The sequence below is a fragment of the Rhyacophila brunnea genome, unplaced genomic scaffold (assembly GCF_057557595.1).
Source record: "Rhyacophila brunnea isolate RB1 unplaced genomic scaffold, BYU_Rbru_1.0 scaffold_19, whole genome shotgun sequence".
NCBI lineage: Eukaryota > Metazoa > Arthropoda > Insecta > Trichoptera > Rhyacophilidae > Rhyacophila > Rhyacophila brunnea.
This window is the reverse complement of record NW_028232848.1, coordinates 34,626,311-34,646,698: the sequence shown is the minus strand read 5'-3', so window position 1 is coordinate 34,646,698 and position 20,388 is coordinate 34,626,311. Positions and strand designations below refer to the sequence as shown.

Sequence of the window (20,388 nt, the reverse complement as noted above, 5' to 3'; positions counted from 1 at the left end):
GAGATTGAATTTTATTCGTTTTATTGAGTGTTCTATTATTACATAGAGATCGGTTTTAGTGACCCGGCATCTTTATAGGTTTATCTAATGGTGTAAACAATTATTACCTACAGTTTATTACTGTGCATGTTCAAACACGCGCGTTACCATGATCTTACTCCCTACTTCATTTATCGTTTGTCAATTTATCGCTACGGCCGTATGTTGTAGCTTAGTCACTGGGAAATGCCAATAGAAATTGCGTATTTCAAAAAAATACTACCTTATTCTTAGGTCAATAATTATTATAAAGCAAACATTATTCGTAAAATGTTTATCACATTCGAATGGTCAAAGACATAGCTTATAATCAGTATCAAATTAAATATCTATATATAAGTTCTATATATAAGTTCTATATATAAGTTCTATATCTATTTATCAGTTAAATTTGAAAATCTTGCCCATTTTTTGAATAATAAAATGCCTAATTCTTGCCAAATTTGGGATCACAGAGATTATCAATATAATTATTTATTGTAAATATTTCACTATAATAATGTCGAGATAAATTTTACTAATGGTCTTATAAATGCTTTTAAAAAATTAATAAATATAAAAAATCTTCTTCTAAATATAAAAAAACACCACTTCACATGGGCGTACTGAAATATGACTATATTCTAAAACATTAGAGCGAGAGGTTTAAAAGAATACTATTTTATGTAATAAAAATACTTTATGCAGTCATCAAATGTTTAAAATAAATATAAACGATAATGAGGCTACAAAATTATGTAAATAGATTATCTACAACGTTTAAGGAATGTCTAGGATCGTGCTTTGCAAATAGCATAAAAGCTCCATTTTGACGTACGCTGAGCATATGTGCCCCCTTAAGTTCAGATATTTCAATAAAAACCTCTGTTTTTACTTGTTTATCAAAAATAGAAGTTTAAATGTCAAAGTAAGCACTTGTAAAAATAAGAAATCGACTGGCTCAATAAATAAATAAATAAATAAATTCATCACAAATAATATCACAATATAACAACTTATTCCCAAAGAAATCCTAATAATACCTTCCCCTAAACAGGGGAAGGATTCTCCTCGCGCAAAATTTGATGGAATGAAATGAGAGGATTCGCAAACCTGTAGCTTGTACACATTTTAAAAATTCCTTCCGTTTTTCATCCCCTATCGAAATATTACGTCTTATTTTTGTACATTGAAATATCCGAGGGTGGCATTTACCCCACAAGCTCTCGGCACTTTTAGCTGTAAGCCTCTTTGCAAAATGGGGTAGCCTTTCAGCGGCGCGCTTTATTCACTTGACAAAAATAAGTACCAGAAAAATAAATAGTGATATTATTTTTTCAACGCATGTTTAAAAAAATACGTTAAATTATTTGGCCATACATGATATTTGTTCGTAAAACCTTCAGCTTATATCAGTGGCGAATAGTGGAAAACATTGAAAATCGACAAGATTAGTGCACACTTGGACAACAAGTAGATGATAATGATAACAATACGATACTTGATAGTACACACTTATATGATGTCGGTGTGATTTCAAACTTCTTTTTCCTGGCGCTACAACCCTATGTGGGTCGTGATATCGTCCAGTATCTGTTTAGGACGTCTAAGTTCTTTAAATCTAACCCGACACTATCCCTCCATCTCGTACGATGTCGTCACAGTCTTCGTTTGCCTTCCGGCTTCCCGGTTGTCAGTTTCTTCATCATGCGTGACTCGCGCATCATGTGTACATGACCCTGCGCTTTAAACTGAGGTGTATTTTTGTCCACCGTCGCGCAGTAGACTCCAGTATGAGAACACTGATATTTCAGTTTCCTCTGCCAAATAAATTCGATTGTACAAATTGATAATTCATAATCAAAGTCCTTTAGAAATTATGAGATTATCTACGTCATTTTGTTTTGTTTTGAGATATTCACAAAAAACGTGTATGGAACCTCTACATCCACTCTACATAGAAAAAATAGCCATTTTTTCTTGTGCCATTGGATGGGTTATTTTAATATTTTAATTACAAAGCTTTTCCAATCAAACACTTGAAAGTTTTGCGGAACATGATATACCTACTTTCCCGTATTGAGCGAAAATTTCAAAATACTAACTCTGTAACAATGGAAAAGATGATAGTTGAAAATAGAACAAAATACATTTTGAAATTGGTCGATGTTTTTCAACCGTTATAGGTACTGACTGCAAAAGAGTAGTTTTGGAATTGTTTATAAAATATGTGTGTGTCCATTGCCGACTCAAGTAGAAAGCCGATACATTCACAACGACTGGTCCTACCTTTTCCGCCCCCTCCCGTTGTTGTCTATGGATGACCCGTCACTGCCTGTCATTGTTGTATAGAGTGCTCATACTGACGCGTCTGTCGTGTTCACACAGGGAATGGTTTGATTTGGATAGTTGAGTTACATGATAAATAATACACTAGCATTAACACACCTTCAACCAATGTAATGCATAGATCAATGCTACATATTTTTTGCAAATCGATATAACCGCCGGTTTTTGTGTGAAGGACTAGTCGGACTTTGACAGCTGATGAATAACAGGAATGTTTATTATTTATAATTTATTAATAGATTTGATTTGAAATTTTTTTATAATTCAATTTGAAACGAGAAAGTGCGAATTAATATGTTAAGAAATCTGGCATCTGATTTTGACACTTGAACAGTGGACCACTCGTTGCTTGTGCGAGAAGATATGCTCAGGCTTTATTAATCTAAAGATGGCGGTGGTGTGTCCCTTTGAATAAGGAATACAATTGTATATTCAGTTAATTTTTTTTTCAAAACTGGACAAGATGATTTTTGGAAATATGCGACTCAATTAACTTGAACATTAATTTCTACGTCTCTGGTCGTCTCCCCACACTCAAACTCAGTCCCCTCCATTGACCTCCCAAGGGGTTATCGCGTTATTTTAAATTTTAAATTACTCGCGAACATTGCCGGGGTGGGAAATTGATTGCCTTGCCGTTAGCATTTTTTTTTTATTATTTCTTCCGATTAATTCTCATTTAGCGAATGTCTCGTTTTTAATTTATATTAATTTTTATAAAGCTCGGGCATTTTGAAAGCTTCGCCTATTATTTTAGGGCAAAGTACTCCACGGATATTAGACGTTTGTTTGTTTATTGAACGATTTGATTTTAACCTTTTTTTATTTTAAATAATTAATTATATTACTTTAGTTAACTAGCAATTATTACCAAGTGGCAGTACCACTTGTCAACGTCTTATAAGTCTCCAACTCGATATCTGCGTAGTGGAACGATAGTGGCGAACCTGCTGGTAAAAAATGGACTACATTCAACTCATTTTAAGGTTAACCGATTTTCACGACCTGTCAAATACCAAGAGTGTCAAGAGCGTCTCGCTTACTCTTGAAGAATGAGATTAGCGAGACAGTCAGCACAGTTATTATCGCGATAGTTTAAAATACACAGTATTAGTGCAAGTAAATCCATGCAGTGTACAGGCGTTATATGGTTGCATTTATTATCTTTTCGTTTACCTCCGTCTAACGTGCAATATTTGTCATTGTAAGATGGACAAACGGGGTAACGATGATTGGTACTGTTACCATCGTAATAATACTTACATCGGTAAGATGTGTGAACGGGGATGTATTATTGCAATCGTGATAATCGAGCCAGTTTAGTTAGCAAAGAGGTTAACATACGCAATACGTACGTATTATAATAATATGTTGAATTTTATTTTAATTATTTCACATAAGTTATACTTAAAATAATTACAAGATAAAAAGAACTTGTTAGGTATATACAACGTTTTTAAATTTTCTGTTGAATTAATTTCTCAAACTTGTACCTGATAATATGAAGTAAATAAAAAACAAACAAACAAACAAATATAGAATACTGAAATGTCATTTTGATTTCCATAGTAACGCACGTATATATTAATAATTTAGTTGTTAGGACCCTAGCAACCAACAATAGTGGATTGGATTACGGATTTCTTCCGAAATAACTTTTCATACAAAACAGAATTAACTGAAAATGAATTCAATTCTACTTAAAGATGGCTAAAAGTATTAAAATAATGCATTGGCATCGTGTTCTAATATATTCTAAAAGTTTCAAATGTCTATTGCTAGTCGTGAAGTTAGTTAAAAATCGATTGCAAGATTTGTAGTTGATAAACAACCACCGGACAAATAATAATACGACCTAATAAAAACGTTGTAATAGTCATCTTCAAGCTGTATTAAATTGAGTATTAATAATTGGGTGGTTCACAATAATTATGGATCAAGTCTATCAAAATGGATCTTGAGATACTTGGACCTAAAGTTAAAACTCCTTTTGTAAAATTCAGGAATGTTTTCACTGTAGGTATATACTTGCCAAATTTTTATAGTACATGGATCAATTTAAATAAATAGTCAAATCATAAATTATATTCAGGTTAGAGAATACCTCTGTATACTGCTAAAGGAACTGTCAAAATGGACATGATTCACATTCAATTTGATGTCTTATCAATACTATATACTATATTATGTGGAAAAGCGTAGAGCTACGATTGTGATATTAACACACAATATACAAATCGCCGAAAGGACGGCCGCTGGACAAATGCCGTCATCCAGTGGTACCCAAGGGGCACGAAACGGCCACAGGGTCTACCTTAAAGCCGCTGGATTGACGAACTGGTAAAGTTCGGCGGAAATACGTGGCAGCGAACGACACAGGACCGAGAGAGTTGGAAGAAGCTTGGAGAGGCCTTCATCCAGGAGTGGATTGACCCCGGCTGATGATGATAATGATAAAAATCTGTTTTATCTAGCCACTGAATTATGAAAATTGGACTTGTTCCATAATTATTATTACACAGGACCAAGAGAGTTGGAAGAAGCATGGGGAGGGCTTCATCCAGCAGTGGATTGACCCCGGCTGATGGTGATGATGATGATACAAATCTGTTTTATCTAGCCACTGAAATATGAAAATTGGACCTGATCCATAATTATTATTACACAGGACCGAGAGAGTTGGAAGAAGCTTGGGGAGGCCTTCATCCAGCAGTGGATTGACCTCGGCTGATGATGATGATGATGATACAAATCTGTTTTATCTAGCCACTGAATTATGAAAATTGGACCTGATCCATAATTATTATTACACAGGACCGAGAGAGTTGGAAGAAGCTTGGGGAGGGCTTCATCCAGCAGTGGATTGACCCCGGCTGATGATGATGATGATGATACAAATCTGTTTTATCTAGCCACTGAATTATGAAAATTGGACTTGATCCATAATTATTATTGTGAACCACCCCACCCAATTATTGTCCGGATCATTTTTAAATTATGTGGAATAAGTAAATGACTAAATAATGTTGTGTTTTACCTATTCAATTTAACAGCGACGTCTTTCCACCACGAATTGACAGCTAACACCATTTAAGTGATTAATGAGTTTTGAATGACCAGATTCCTACTTGCAATTTCGTTTATTGGTCATTTTTATTCATCAGGTGTACTTAGCGTACATTAGTAAGTCAATATATAAAGCTAAAACAACAACAACAAAAAAAACTAACAAACTCATGTCATTAATTCTACATTAGTTAGCAAATTGAATGGGCATATCAATTATATACGTTGAATTCGTGATTTGACACTTCAAATATGAGTAATGTTATAATAATATAATGGAAAACCTTCGGAAAATACAAAAGAAATGTTGGCCAAACTATTTAACGATTGAGATTGACGGAAAAGTTAACCAAATCGATCGGAAAAGCTCGACATTCTCTGACAAAATTTAATTTGTCGTTTGTGTGCGTACTTAGGAAATTTAATATACATAAGTAGGTACTTTATTTCTTTTTTATAACGTCACATTTTGACGAATATCAAATATAGCATAGTCGTATAATAGTACTATTTTAAAATGTTGTATTTTACTCAATAATTGACAAGAGTGCGAGGATTCATATCATACTTCCATTCGCTGGAACAACTCCGGCTGATGATAGTGATGATATTGTGTTAGTTTAGAAAAAACATTCTAATTTTGAGAGCAAAATATATCCCTTCATGTCTTACATTGACTCGTACCTCTCCCTCTTTTTTACCTATTATCAGTGGCTCTTGTGAGGGGCAGCCCTGGATATCAATTTGATATTCGTACTAAATGCAATCTCCTGACAGCTAATGGCTCATCGACTGTTACCAACTTACTAATCAGAAACATATTCACAGCATTCTCATAGATAGAAATCAAATACTTACAATAAAATTGACTGTCCAGCAACGTACCCTCTAATTTTTCTATTGTGTGTGCGGATCATTGACGCACCTGAGCAGTCGGGCCGTCACCCGGTGCAGTAACCCCCCCCCCTCACGAACAGACGTATACAATTTTTCATTAAAACTTATATTTTTAAGGTATCTATTAATTTCAGTGATTTTATAAAATGATAACACTAACAACGAAAAATAGTCTTGTAATTTATCCCATATCGATATTTGACGTACAAAATTAGCATTTTTTTTTGCACTGATACAGTTATACGTGTTGCTCGTATATCCATACTTTCATCAACAATAATTAATGTATGAAACCAAGACTTTCGTAATTCGTCAAAAAATCTTTTTTAATGGCTGCAATGCGTTCAACTCTTGAAATGTGCAATCTCTTGAAATGCACTCTTGAAACTCGTATGGCGGCAGATTGGAGATGACAACATGGACATATTCATAGCAACAAAACCACAACACTTGTATTGAAAAAATGGTACAGTACCTCTATCATATAATATCGTCTCTGTTCTGGCAGAACACACTAACTGGAGAATACTAGTTTTGAGTAATTTGACTTTGAAGTTCTTAAAATGTTTGAAATGGTCTATCATGTGAGTTTATTAAGTAATCGTAAAAAGGATAACCATAAAATAAAGACTGTTTATTTATTAAGAAGGATTCCAGACGGTAAAGTTCGAAATAAGGAACATTTTGGTACTAACTCAATATGTCATTTTTTCGAATTAGTGTTTTCTGCCAGAACAGTGACGATATGTTATTGCATAACCTGATATCATTTGCCAGCTCAGTATAATACCCGTTTGTACGTGTATGGATTTACTGCTGACAGTATATTATATTATTATTGAGCTTATAACAAGCGTGCAAGTTGTAAGATTGGATCAAAAAAGTTCCGAAGTTTCTGAATTTTCACGCGACAGTTGTAATTTGTGCTTTATCTGCACCTATGCAGTATAACGATAGTGGCGAACCTGCTGGTAAAAATACGAACTACATCGCGCAAAGCACTTTGACGTCTACCAATTTTCACAACCAGTCAAACGGCACTATAAAATGACCATAACGCGTCCCTTTTATGCTTGAAGAATGAGATTTGTGAGACAGTCAGCACTTGTAAACACTTATTACGCTATAGTCGAATTTACACACAGTCCACAGAAAAACTAAGACCCGGGTCTATAAAACCGTCATACGCACAGTCGTTGCATACGGGTGCGAGTCATGGACGCTAAATATGAAAGCAGCTGAAATGGTGGAATGCTTTGAGAGAAAGATCCTGAGGCGGATACACGGACCCATGAATGATGGTGGGGAGTGGAGAATTAGGTACAACACGAAACTATACCGCTTATACCAAGATTCAAAACTCTCCACTTTCATACAACTCCAGAAGCTAAACTGGGCAGGTCATGTCCAGGGCATGCCTGAGTCACGGATACCGAAGAAGATCCTCGAAGGAAATCCAGGGGAAAAAAGGCCATTGGGAAAGTCACGCACACGATGGGATGACAACATTACAAAAGATGCCAACCAGCTGCTAAAAATCAGGAACTGGAAAAGACGTGCGGAGAACCGTTCCGGCTGGAGGACGGCGGTGGAGGAGGCCAGGGCTCGACTTGAGCTGTAGCGCCATCGAAGAAGAAGTCGAATTTACACACTATTAGTGTCAGTAAATTCATGCACGTCTATAGGCGCTATAAGAAATCCAATTATTCAGAATATTCATTAAAATCTAATTTGACACCACCATATATTTCCCATTAAAGATAGGTATGCGCCAGGGAACACAAAATTAATGCCAATTACTTTAGATATAAAACACACAATGTTTCATGAAGAACGCGTCATTTGGTTTCAATGCCATCTGTTAACGGTACAAAAGCTTACGGTGATAATGTATTCGGCGAACTGCACACGTACAAATTATAATATACTAATATATGAATTTATAAAATACAAATCTCGTTTCGTGTATTCCTTTTAGAGCACACAATTATTGCTTCGTCTGTATTAAATATGTGTTTACTTTTTCTCTTTACAGCAACAACGGCCAGACCTTCCGCGACTTCTTCAGCAGATGCACGCACAGCAGCTTCCGGCACCTCCCTTGCCCGTGCCACTCCTACCACATGCTACCCTCCCCCCTCCCGCTGCGGCCGCCGCAGCTGGTGCCCTCCTAGGCCTCGCGTCAGTTCCTCACCATCCCCTCGGAGTGCTCGCGAAGCCAGACCTTCACAGAGACGACGTCAAGCCTAATAACGGTATGTATCCGTTAGTTGCGACTGGTGGAGGTAGGCTGTTATATCTGACATAAATAGTGCACACTAAACATTGTCAGTCATACCTAATTGTTTGTTATCATTATGACTACAAATACAAATTCCAGATAGTGTTGGTTAGTTTATAAAATCCAATTAAAGCTTGCTTAAACCAAGTCATACTAGATAATAGACAAAAAATATTCGTCTATCTATAAAATATCCACTCATTTCATTCAATCACTCATAATTTTAGATATTTTATAGATAGAAGAATATTGAACTTGAATAAAAAAAAAAAACTAACCAACACCATCTGCAATTTGTACGTATTCAAGGAAAACTAAAAAGTATGATTGACAAAGTGTACATTATTTTTGTCGGATCTCTACTGCCTACCTCCACTATGATGGTTTGGTTGAGGCAGCGTTTAATTGAATTTTTAAAACTTGCCAAATCCATGCGCAATTTGTATTATTAGTTCAATGCAAACAATTAAGTATCTATGACTGACAAAATTTAGTACGCACTGTTTAGGTCGAATTTCCACAGCTTACCTCCACTCTTCGTCACTAGAGGACGGAATACTTTTGATTCCTCGTTAGATTCATTACTTTCAACTCCAGTTTCCTATGCTTCTACAGAGTTTCAGTACACGCGTAGAGCAATGACAGATTCTTCTGGCATTGCGGCCACGACGAAATCAAATGTAATGTCATTTGAAAGCAATGATGCCAACACTTAAATGAATCACCGACATTGCCAGAAGAATCTGATAGCATTCTTCCTAATTACATGCCTAATATCACTGATGCTAAATTATGACAGAGAAAGTCAATTTTTTTTTTTTATATTCCTAACTCTTTCTTTAAGAAGCATTTATTTCGGGACAAGGAAGTGTGCCACTGAAATCTTTCCATTTAGACACGTTTATAGCAACATTGAAGGCGGCTGTGCACTAGTCGCTGGCGGAGTAACTCAAATCCATATTAATAAATCCATTTTCTCATATATCTTTTTTTTGGGCTCTCATGACTACTTTTTAATTTTGCCATCCTTTGAGCGACCAAGACTTTTCATCCTTCTTGAACCTCCGCTTCTCTCAGGGCAGAATGATTGGTGCTCCCAGTCAGCTCTTTCACTTGGTCGCTCCAGTGCGCAGACGCTCTTCCTCTGCTTTGCATTCCCTGGAGGCCACCCAAAACCATCAGTCTCTCCAGGTTGTCCGGTCCGCGCCGGACAATATGTCAAAAAAACTGCAGAATGCGTCTCAGACATATTGTCGAGAGTCGTTCCTTTATCTGCAGTCTCTGGGTGATTGACCGGTCCGTCCTGTGTTCTGTCCAAGAAATACGAAGCATTTGGCGCCAACACAGATATTTTCTACATTGTAAATACAAATTTACATACAGCTTAAAAAATGGACTTCCCCATGAGTTAGTACCGACGCCATCTTATTTTAATATATACCTACACACTGTGGATTTGCCAATTGCTTAGGGAAGAAAATTTACATATGATACATACAAAATTTTGAATACACTTCTGAGAAAATATATCTATTTATAACCAAAAGAAAAAAACTATTTGGAAAAAGTAAGATACCCCGCAGGAATCGAACCTGCATCTCTCAGATTTCGTGCCCACGCACACAGACCACTATGTTATAGGTACCATTCTTAATTACGACAAATTTTAACTAATGGATATTATAATATTTTCTGAATCGCTTTCTAAATTGAACTACTATTGGCGGAGTGATCACTCCGCTCGTGACGTCGGTTAGTAATTAAAGTAATACCTACTTTGATTTAAAATACAAAAGCCGATTGCCAATAGTAGCTCAATTTAGAAAGTGCTTCAGAAGAGTATTATAAGAGCCATTAGTTAAAATTTGTTGTAATTAGGTATGATATCTTAAGTATAGTGGTCTATGTGGATGGGCGCGAAACCCGAGAGATGCAGGTCTTACTTTTTTCAAATTTTTTTTTTCTATTGGTTATAATGGTATGTTTTCAAAATTATGTATGTTCAATAAATAGAATGCTACATTATTAAATCGTGTAAATTATTCGTTGAATAAAAAAGGTAATTAATTAATTATGTATATACATGTACGAATTTACATCCTTAGTTTTTTTTTATAAACTACAGTTTATACTACAGTCATAATGCTTAAGAGCGGAATGCACAATCTAAGATTTCGATCCTAAGGATACGTCGCCGAAAAGCATGACTTAACTATAGACAATCCTGAGTATAGAGTTAAGGAATCCTTAACCATAGACTACTTTTGTTATGAACACGCCCCCTTCTGTATTACCATTTACCACTGACAGCTGCTGTCAAAATACATTCGCATGTCTATAAAACAGTCCATACACTCAAATTCATTTAACAATGTATCTCAATATGGATATTGATAGTGTTTATTCGTTTGGCATGTACTTGCAGAATATTATTTTAATTTTATACCTCGCAGAAATACAAGATGCCAGGTGATAATGACACTTGACGCTAGTGTTACCATGTTAAAAAAATATCTTGCGGTGCCTGTGGAATCACGTATAATGACTTATAACGGAAACATAAGAGTATTATAATTAAATATTAATATGTATTTATAGTTATTGCATTTATAAAATGCAGTTGTCATATTTTTGTAATCGTTTAACAATTATAAAATAATTAACCTAAACTATAGGAAAGAGAATGTTTAAATATGGTATTATTTTCAATAGAAATGATCTTAACTAAGGACACTGTTTCTGCATAGTGTTTTCTGCTAAGGAAATTTTAGTTATGACAAATGTTTCTGCATTCCGCTCTAAGCCTTTATCAGATATACGTAACGCGTTCCATGCATTGTATACCTGTCCTTTAAATCCAGTTTTTCACAAACATACAAAAGGGTACACGCCGCCGTGTTTTGGAGGGTATGACTCGTTTGACTGCACACTTTATGTTGAAGGTGAGAAAGCGCCTCTACCTCTCTCGTAGACACTTGTCTTGAAAAAGGAACTGCTCTCGTAGCACACGCTCTCCAGTCTACGGCGTAGACCCTCGTAGTACTTTTCCAGTTCTAGTTTCGCAAGTAACAACGTCTTTGCGCGAAAGTTTTCTGTGTTTTCAAATATGTGGTGGAAAATATTCTGAATGCAATGTTTAATGCATTTATCGCTAGTGTTTTTATCAAGAATAAAAACCAACTATAAGTGCGAATGATAAGCATTTGACATACGTTTAATCTCTGCAATTGCATTGAGACGGTTAATTATTACAATAAGTTAAGCGTCTGAACTGTCGAAAAGTACTATGTTTTAATAGCACATCTTCTGTGGGTCTATTCCATACTTATCGACCGCTAAAGTGATATATTATGAAATTTAGGGTAGGTTTGTACCAAAGTATTAGCACTTATTGTGACAATTACAATAAGTTGGTTTTAATTGATGCAATAAGAGCTATATTTTAACAGCACCTCTCTCGCTGCTGTTAAAATATAGCACTTATTGCAGCAATTAGAATCAACTTATTCTAATTGTTACAATATGTGCTAATACTTTGATACCAACCTACCCTAAGTTTGATAATATCTATCACTTTATCACTTTAGCGGTCGATAAATATAGAATAGGCCCACTGGCTGTATTAACTTTTAGAACGAGATAGACAGTTTTGACAGCTTAGACGGCTAACTTATTGTAACAATTATAATATCTCAATACATAAATATGATAAACTACCCTCGATAGCAGCCGATAGCAGTTTTCTATATAGACTAGATGCGCTGATAGGTTGAGTGTCAATTTCTCGTAAATAAAGATTTATTGAAACTCTTCGGGACCCGACTAAGAACTACACTAAATTCTAGAGAAAATGTTCACTACAAAATGTGAATAAGTTATTCTGAATTTTAATAGTCCAAATTGATTTAGTAGTGGAATTATGAAATGTGAAAGCTCTCCTCTAACATTTGGTAAAATTAACTAACTCAGGCCGCAAGCGCCCCCGTGCAACACTAAACACTGGAATATATTCCAATTAACATTTCAAGCCAGCGACTCCGATTCACAGAGCCGTTAAAAGCAGGCGACCCGGTATTTAATTTAAGACGCCATTACCCGCTGCCCCCATTTGCCCGACTCTACCCCGAACCAACACGCTTTCTTTCGTGGAGGCTGGGGGGAGGGGCTCATAAAAAACTTTAGATTTTTAATTTCAGTCTGGTTCGTCTTCATTGTGAGAGCCGTTATTCATCTCGCGGGTACGAAAAAATGGGGTTGAAAACAGGACCGCATTGATTAGTTAATTAATTTTATTTACCGATTAACACCAGTGGCGAATACTACTTAAAATTTTACCGGCTCTCACATCAAAAGTCGTCTCGCCTTAAAACGTGTCGAATACGTCGCTGTGACGTCATCGTTATTCAGCACAAATAACAAAACACGCGTTGACAAATGGAGCTGGTCGAGTGCGACTGTTGCATCCTTCTCGGGCTCCGAGTCGAAGGGTCGAAGTCACATGCAAACACCTACGAATTGGTCATTTCTATACCGGCTCGCCGATTACCACATTCAAATATCTATACGTTTCGAATTTCGTTATTGAAATTTCATCGAATTAGCGTGTACCTATTCATCAGTATCTAGTAATATCGCATCATCTTCTTATTGCTCTTAAGTATGCCTGACAAGTGTGTTCTTTTTCTCTGATCTCTACAGCTTACCAGTTTCCAAAGGTCACCCTTCGCCACTAAAGTATTGTGATGTCAGCAAGGATTGTGGATAGCATTTCTCGTTAGTATTATGAACATCGTTGTTTAGCATTCAAAAGGTTAACTTATATTGTTTGCGCAATAAACTTAGTTGAAGTTTCAGGACAACCTTAATAAGGTTAAATAGTTCGCCGCTCAATCCTGTAACTGCTATGAATTTAATTATCACTATTAGAACCTACGTCAAAAACGCTCCTAAGAAATTCAACCCTGCAGTCAAGCGCCCTCGAGAGACGCTGGAGTATGCGAGTGAGTAGGGCGGGGTAAAACGCAGTCAGGCAGGCGGAAGTGCTTCTCAGGCGTCGGGACGTTAAACTGAATGAAATAATAATTACTGGAAGGACGCGTGGGTGTCAGCGACGCTTTGGCATACTCGCAGCCGCTGCTCTATGGTTATGGCAGTTATATTTTGATACATGCATTGTCTGCGTATTCTACTTGAGGGGCACAAGCGTAGTTATGTTGTACGTTTATAATGTGTAGGGAATTTTAACTGAGGAATATATTGTATAGTCACGAACTAAACATGTGACTAATGCCGGCGCTCCATTGGCACGCAAGTCAGACGATTTTTTCGCGTGGAGCACCCCAGATCTGCAGACTTTTTAATCCGCAGACCAGGCTCGTTGGATGTCAAACATGTTTGATATTTTTGCCAGACTTCGTCAGTCGATCACTATGCAAATTCGATTTGACATTAATATTTTAATTCTTTTATTAATAATTTTATTCAATCAGTCGGACCGAAAAAAATCTGTAATTGTTTTAAACATTTTCATTGATTACTTTGTTAATTTACACATTAGAAAATGAGAGATTTACCAATATTTTTTTATTTGTATTTATGAAATTCATAAAATAAATCGTAAAACTTGTGTTGTTTTCTCTGCTGCAAGTCTACATATAAATAACACAAAATTAAAGGATTATCGGAAGACATTACGAGAATCGTAACTTTTCACTTTTGACAGCTCGACTTTTTTATTCGTTCGTTGATCAGTAGCAGAGCATAGACAAATCGGACGATTTATTGTCCTCGGACTTTTGGCTCGCCAATGGAGCGCTGGCATAAGAGCTGTTTCACACGGGATACCTGTGTCAAGCCACCGGTGTGTCGAGCGGCTGCATTTACACATAACTGAATGGGCGCGTTCAGACGGAGACACACGAGTGTCACGTTCATTTAGCGGGCTCTCACATCGTAACTCGTCTCGTGTGCCGAACAAACCTTCCGAGAACTGAGATCTAGTGTTGCTTGTGAATACTGCGCACGTCTATCTTCGTATTGATATTTGAATGCGGTGATCGGCGAGCCGGTATAGGAATTAACAATTCGTAGGCATTTGTTTGTGACTTCGACTCGGAGCCCGAGAAGGATGCAACTTGTCGATTGCTACAGCCAGACGTTTTTTTCCAAACGAAACGTTTTTAGGCGAGACGAGTTTTGATGTGAGAACCGGCTTATGTGTAAATGCGGCATCTCGACACCGAAGTATCCAACCACTCGACACTGCAGTGGCTATTGCAGCCACCGAATAGCTAATTTGTCTCGGACGTCAGTGGCAAAGTTGTCCACGTTTCTGCACGAGTCATACCGAGGAGATAGAAGGTTGTTGTTGCGTGGATGTTTGGAGGAGAGTTTATTGATAGATACATGAATACAATAATAATTTAATAAATATGACAGCGTGAGATGATGTACTGGTGATCAAGAGGTTGATTATATTAATGGAATGAGAGGCTTGATTCGAGTGGGATAATGGTTGAATATGTCGAATGAATGACTCGTTACAATAGTAGTGCATCTCGTGACAGACTCGATGAGTGAGTGAGGATTCATGCATTGTCTTTCCAATTTATACAAATGTAGTTCATATAAAAGAGATATTGTCGCAATTAACAGGTCCTACTGATCTAGTTGTTGAACATACATAATTCTGAAAACACCTTTGAGAAAATATATTATAACCAATAGAAAACATCTTTTTTATAAAAGTAAGACACCTCGCAGGAATCGAACCTGCATCTCTCGGGTATCGCCCCCACACACATAGTCCACTATGCTAAAGTAGTCATACTTAATTACGACAAATTTTAACTATTTGCTTTTTCATACTCACCGAAACGCTTCCCAAATTGAGATACTAATTGGCAACTATCTATTGGTTATAATATATTTTCTCAGGAGTGTTTTCTGAATTATGTATGTTCAATAATTATAATGTTACATTCTTAAATCTTGTGAATTATTCGTTAAATAAAAAAAATATTTAATTGATCTAGTTATGATTGAGGAAATGCCGACAATCATTTTCGCTCTATTGTTTTGTTTTGACAACAAATCATCCATATTAAAGTGTATCACTTATTTAATGCAGAGTGGTATACTTGCTACAAATACATAATGTTTCTTTATTAAATCTTGTTAATAATGTTTTGAATAAAAAATAATGTAAACTGAAAAGAAAAGTTTAAATAATACCAAAACTCAACCTCTAGGAGCAAACAATTTTTATAATAACTTCCTCTCTCGAATAGCACTTGCAAAAGACTTTCTTTTGTCATTCAGGAATATTTCCCCAGCCGGACGGTTCCGTTTGTGCATCCATTTGTCACCTCACGTAACGAGAGAATGTTTTCCATTCCCCCATCTCCAGTTTCTCCCCGGCCTACCCGCGGATTTGCCCTCTTCATTTCCCTTTTTCTCTCGCTACCCCTTTGGCATTTTTTGCCCCACTCTCCCTCTGTGCAGTGCTCGTGTTTTTGCAGCTTTTTACTTCATTCTTTGCGTACATGTTGAAAGTGTTAGGGGTAGCTGGGGTAATGCGTCGTTAATAAAGAAAATACCGGCTTTGTCGAGGATTAGCCACCCTGTGCGAGGGTATTTTATTTTGAGCTGAAAATCAATTCAGACAGAAGATACTGGTATTATACTATTTATGGTTATTAGCCGTACTTAAATGCATTACATTATAGTATTTGATTCTAATTATTTCGTTATTCACAGGTGAATTTACGATAATGAAATCACCTGTAGTAAAATTAATTACAGAGCTAACGCCGGTAGATTCAACCTATTTGGTTAGACTGTTATAATCTATATTTCTATCTTATTCGGTAAAAAAATACGACGTCGAAAATCTCAACTACACGAAAGCACTTTAGAATCAAACAAGCATTCAATGTATCAGTGGGTCTATTCTATACTTATCGACCGCTAAAGTGATAGATATTATCAAACTTAGGGTAGGTTTGTATCAAAGTATTAGCACTTATTGTAACAATTGGAATAAGTTGGTTGTATTGTTGCAATAAGTGCTATATTTTAACAGCAGCAAGAGAAGTGCTAATACTTTGATACAAACCTACCCTAAGTTTAATAATATCTATCACTTTATCACTTTAGCGGTCGATAAGTACAGAATAGACCCACTGATGGATGTAATTTTACATAAATTAAACTAACTAACTAACTAACTTACATAAAACACTAATATTATTGAAATGATAATATAAATTATATTAAATTCTACCAGATGAACATTTTTATTCAGTTTTTACACCATTGTCAAGAATACAAGAACCTTTTATATACAACGTTTTTAAATTTTCTGTTGAATTATATACACTTGACTAGTTTAAACGATCAAAAAAAATTGTATTTGATAGAAATAATACTGAAATGTCATTTTGACACTCATATTGATTTCCATAGTAACGCACGTATTTATTAATAATTTCCTAGCAACCAATAATAATGGATTGGATTACGGATTTCTTCCGAAATAACATTTCATACAAAACAGAATTAACTGAAAATGAATTTAATTCTACTTAAAGATGGCTAAAAGTATTAAAAAATGCATTCTGTTCTGATATATTCTAAAAGTTTCAAATGTCTAGCTAGTCGGGAAGTTAATTAAAAATCGATTGCAAGATTTGTACCGGACAAACAACCACCGCACAAATAAGAATACGACCTAATAAAAACGTTGTAAAATAAGCAAAGTTTAAGTATAAATATAATCAGACGAAATGATTTCTCCCTCTCACCATGTCACTATTCAATAATCATACCAACTTACTTGGACACCGTATTAGTTTAACACAGTTAATTCACCCTCCTACGTGTTGATAAAATATTATTATTTCTTGTAAACATCTCATGTCTCACCCCCCGTCTACCATTTTTTATTGTAAAAATGTGCCGGCCCATAGGGGTAGGTGAATATTTCTGAATAAATGAAATACCAATTCTCGAGAAATTAGAATCTCAGGAATTCCTCTATAAATAGAGATTAAACATAAATTGGACTCACTAAAAGGACACTTTTAACATTAATACAAATTCTTAAATGATGAAGTACTCCTAATTTGTTTGTATATAAAAATAGCAATAGGAAGGAACCACATTAGGTACCTGGAAACTACCACTAGGTACTACCTGGAAAAGTTTTAACTTGTAATCATTCATTGCGACCATGCCCGATTCTAATAGGATCTTATGGGCCTCCACAGAGTGGAGGTTTGTATTAAAATATTTTTGTTTTTACGAGAAATGAATGTCAGCCACTTGCTCAACCTATTAGGTCCATACCTACTCTGACTCATACACAAATTGAAAAACAATATGTGTACTTGTCAGACTCAGGATTCGAACCTGGGACTGAAAACCGCGCGGCCATCGTGGGTGTAATCAATGGTTTTCAAAGCAGAATTTTTTGAAGTTGAAGAAGAGTTTAATTTTCAATTTTTCAATTTGGACATTACAAATTATAAGTTTAAGACGTTCACAACATGACATTTAGAAACAAAGAAATATAAAACAGTATTACATAAAAAAGGAGATAGATCAGTAGATAAATTGGATAGGTACAAGGAAGTACACCGGATGAGTTAAGCAGACCCTATTTTAAGAATTTATAAAACAACGTCCACCTAAACTCATTCTTATGTAGGTGGAATATATCAACACCCGAAGCAATTTCGTTGAACATAGTTATCGCCCCTCCCAATTGGCATTACCAGTGGCAGGTTGGTTCTGCACCTTGGTAGAATAAACAACTGATGGTCTCTATTTCTAAGATAGTTATCAGGGACACACAGGTCAACACTGCCCAGAATGACTTAGTGTATTTGAATGATTTAGTGTATTTTTACAGTATATTATGATAATATACAATGATTATAAGTAACCAAATAAGTACAATTACGAGTGTTTTTTTGTCGTTCGGTTACGTCCTCTCCTTTTTTGAATTGTCAATAAGTATCGAAACATCGTAATGGCCCTCTCAGTCAATTGCCCTTTGTAGGGGCGGCGAGTGCGAAACGCGACCCTTACGCCCGAGTGTCACTTGATTACCCTCCGGAGTTTCATTCAATTTTATTAATGCTAACGTTTGGACTTGCCCGCTCGCCCGGCACTGTCCCCGTCTCCCCCTGGTTAATAGCGAACGTTGTGTATCAATATGAGAGCCCCATAGTACACAAGTAAGTGACATGTTTAAAGGATGTTTAAAATTACTATTTTTGACACTCCGATTAACAGGCCAATTATGTTGCTTTTCATAAATTTGCGGCGTCTTACTGCGGGCGTCAAGATCTCTTCACTTAATTTTTACCGTCCGTTTTACTAGCTTCGTTTATTGTTATCTTCTTCTTCCACGACGCTACATCCCGGGGTGGGATTTGGCCTCCTCCAGAATCGCTCTCCACTCACTCCGGTCTCTCGCCACACTTCTCCAGTTACCGGGTCTTACCTACGGCGTCAGCCCATCTCCTTCTTGGACGGCCTCTGGGTCTCTTCCGTTGGGGTTAGCCACTTCGTCATGATCCTTGGCGCTCTGGCGCTCAGGCATTCTCTTCACATGTCCCGCCCATCGTAGTCTTTGGGACTTACAGTATCTTATGATTGTTTGCTGTTCAATCAGCTCTTCCAACTCGTTTATTGTTATACTTAAACTAAATTAATTTTCTTTTATGTAATTTCCATGTGCCTTTCTCTCCCTGGCACTCTGCTCTGACAAAGCTCACTTAGAGCGTGGCCACCTCAGTCTTGGGTATCTGCTCCCGGGACATTACCTGGCGAAAAAACTGTACAGATGCCTCACATCGCTAACGTAATGTGCCTCGTGATACGCTCGACTAAGCCCGAGTGTGGTGCGGGACAAGTTGGTTTGGAGGGTCCTTCATTTTTTTTACTCCGATTAAGCGGCATCAAAAAATAGAAATATGTATTACTGTAAAACCAGTGATGTTAGAACCCTTAATAATTAAAAGGTTCAGTTCCATGTTTCTATTACATCAACTCCTAAATTTAACCCACGTTCAGGATCTTTTAACATCATACTTAACCACGTATATATACATATTTTGAAGTTATACTTCTTTTGGCGCGTTTGGGAAATCAGATCAGAGTTTATTTTGGCGTGTAACATGTAACACATAATTTATTTTTTCACACGAAAAAAAACGCACTCGTTTGGATTCGAACCACCGATTGTTCGGTTATCAGCCGAACGCACCACCTTTACGCCACGGCATGGTACTGCAATCGTGACGATTATACAGTATAATATAATAGCTTAGAATTGTTCCGTTGCCTAGGCAGCGAATTTATTATTGTCGGGCATTTGCAATTCCTTACGTAAACAAACGATTAAACGCCAGAGTGGCAGTTGTTACTTTAAAAATAAAAACAACGATAAATAATTATATAATTTAGTAATATAAGTTAAAGTGTATAGAAATAAACCAACGGCGTTCCAATATGCGGGCCTTTTTCTTGAGTGTGTAATTTAACAAGATAATTAAGAGCTAGTCAAAGAATCTAGTTTATCACAAGTTTTGTTTTTGTTTTGTTACGCCAAAGAAGTATAACTTCTAACGCGCGTACATAAGTACGCACACCGATTTTTTTCTTCATTCGTTTTTTAAAATACATATTATATCAAATAATTAATCAAAATGGCTGCTGAAATTGGGGTGAGTTGTGTTAACCCGCGGGCGGTAGGGTCGATGAAAGCG

The 20,388-nt window shown here is 36.3% G+C and overlaps 1 protein-coding gene across 1 annotated transcript in view; it reads left to right on the top strand.

The window, feature by feature from the left end:
• The window catches only part of LOC147072941 (protein groucho-like), a 346,899-nt gene that overhangs the window by 270,026 nt on the left and 56,485 nt on the right, over nt 1-20,388 (top strand). The window contains exon 7 of the mRNA XM_085945961.1: nt 8,366-8,585. Within this exon, the coding sequence (XP_085802087.1) occupies nt 8,366-8,585 (220 nt within the window). The remainder of the gene's footprint in view (nt 1-8,365; nt 8,586-20,388) is intronic.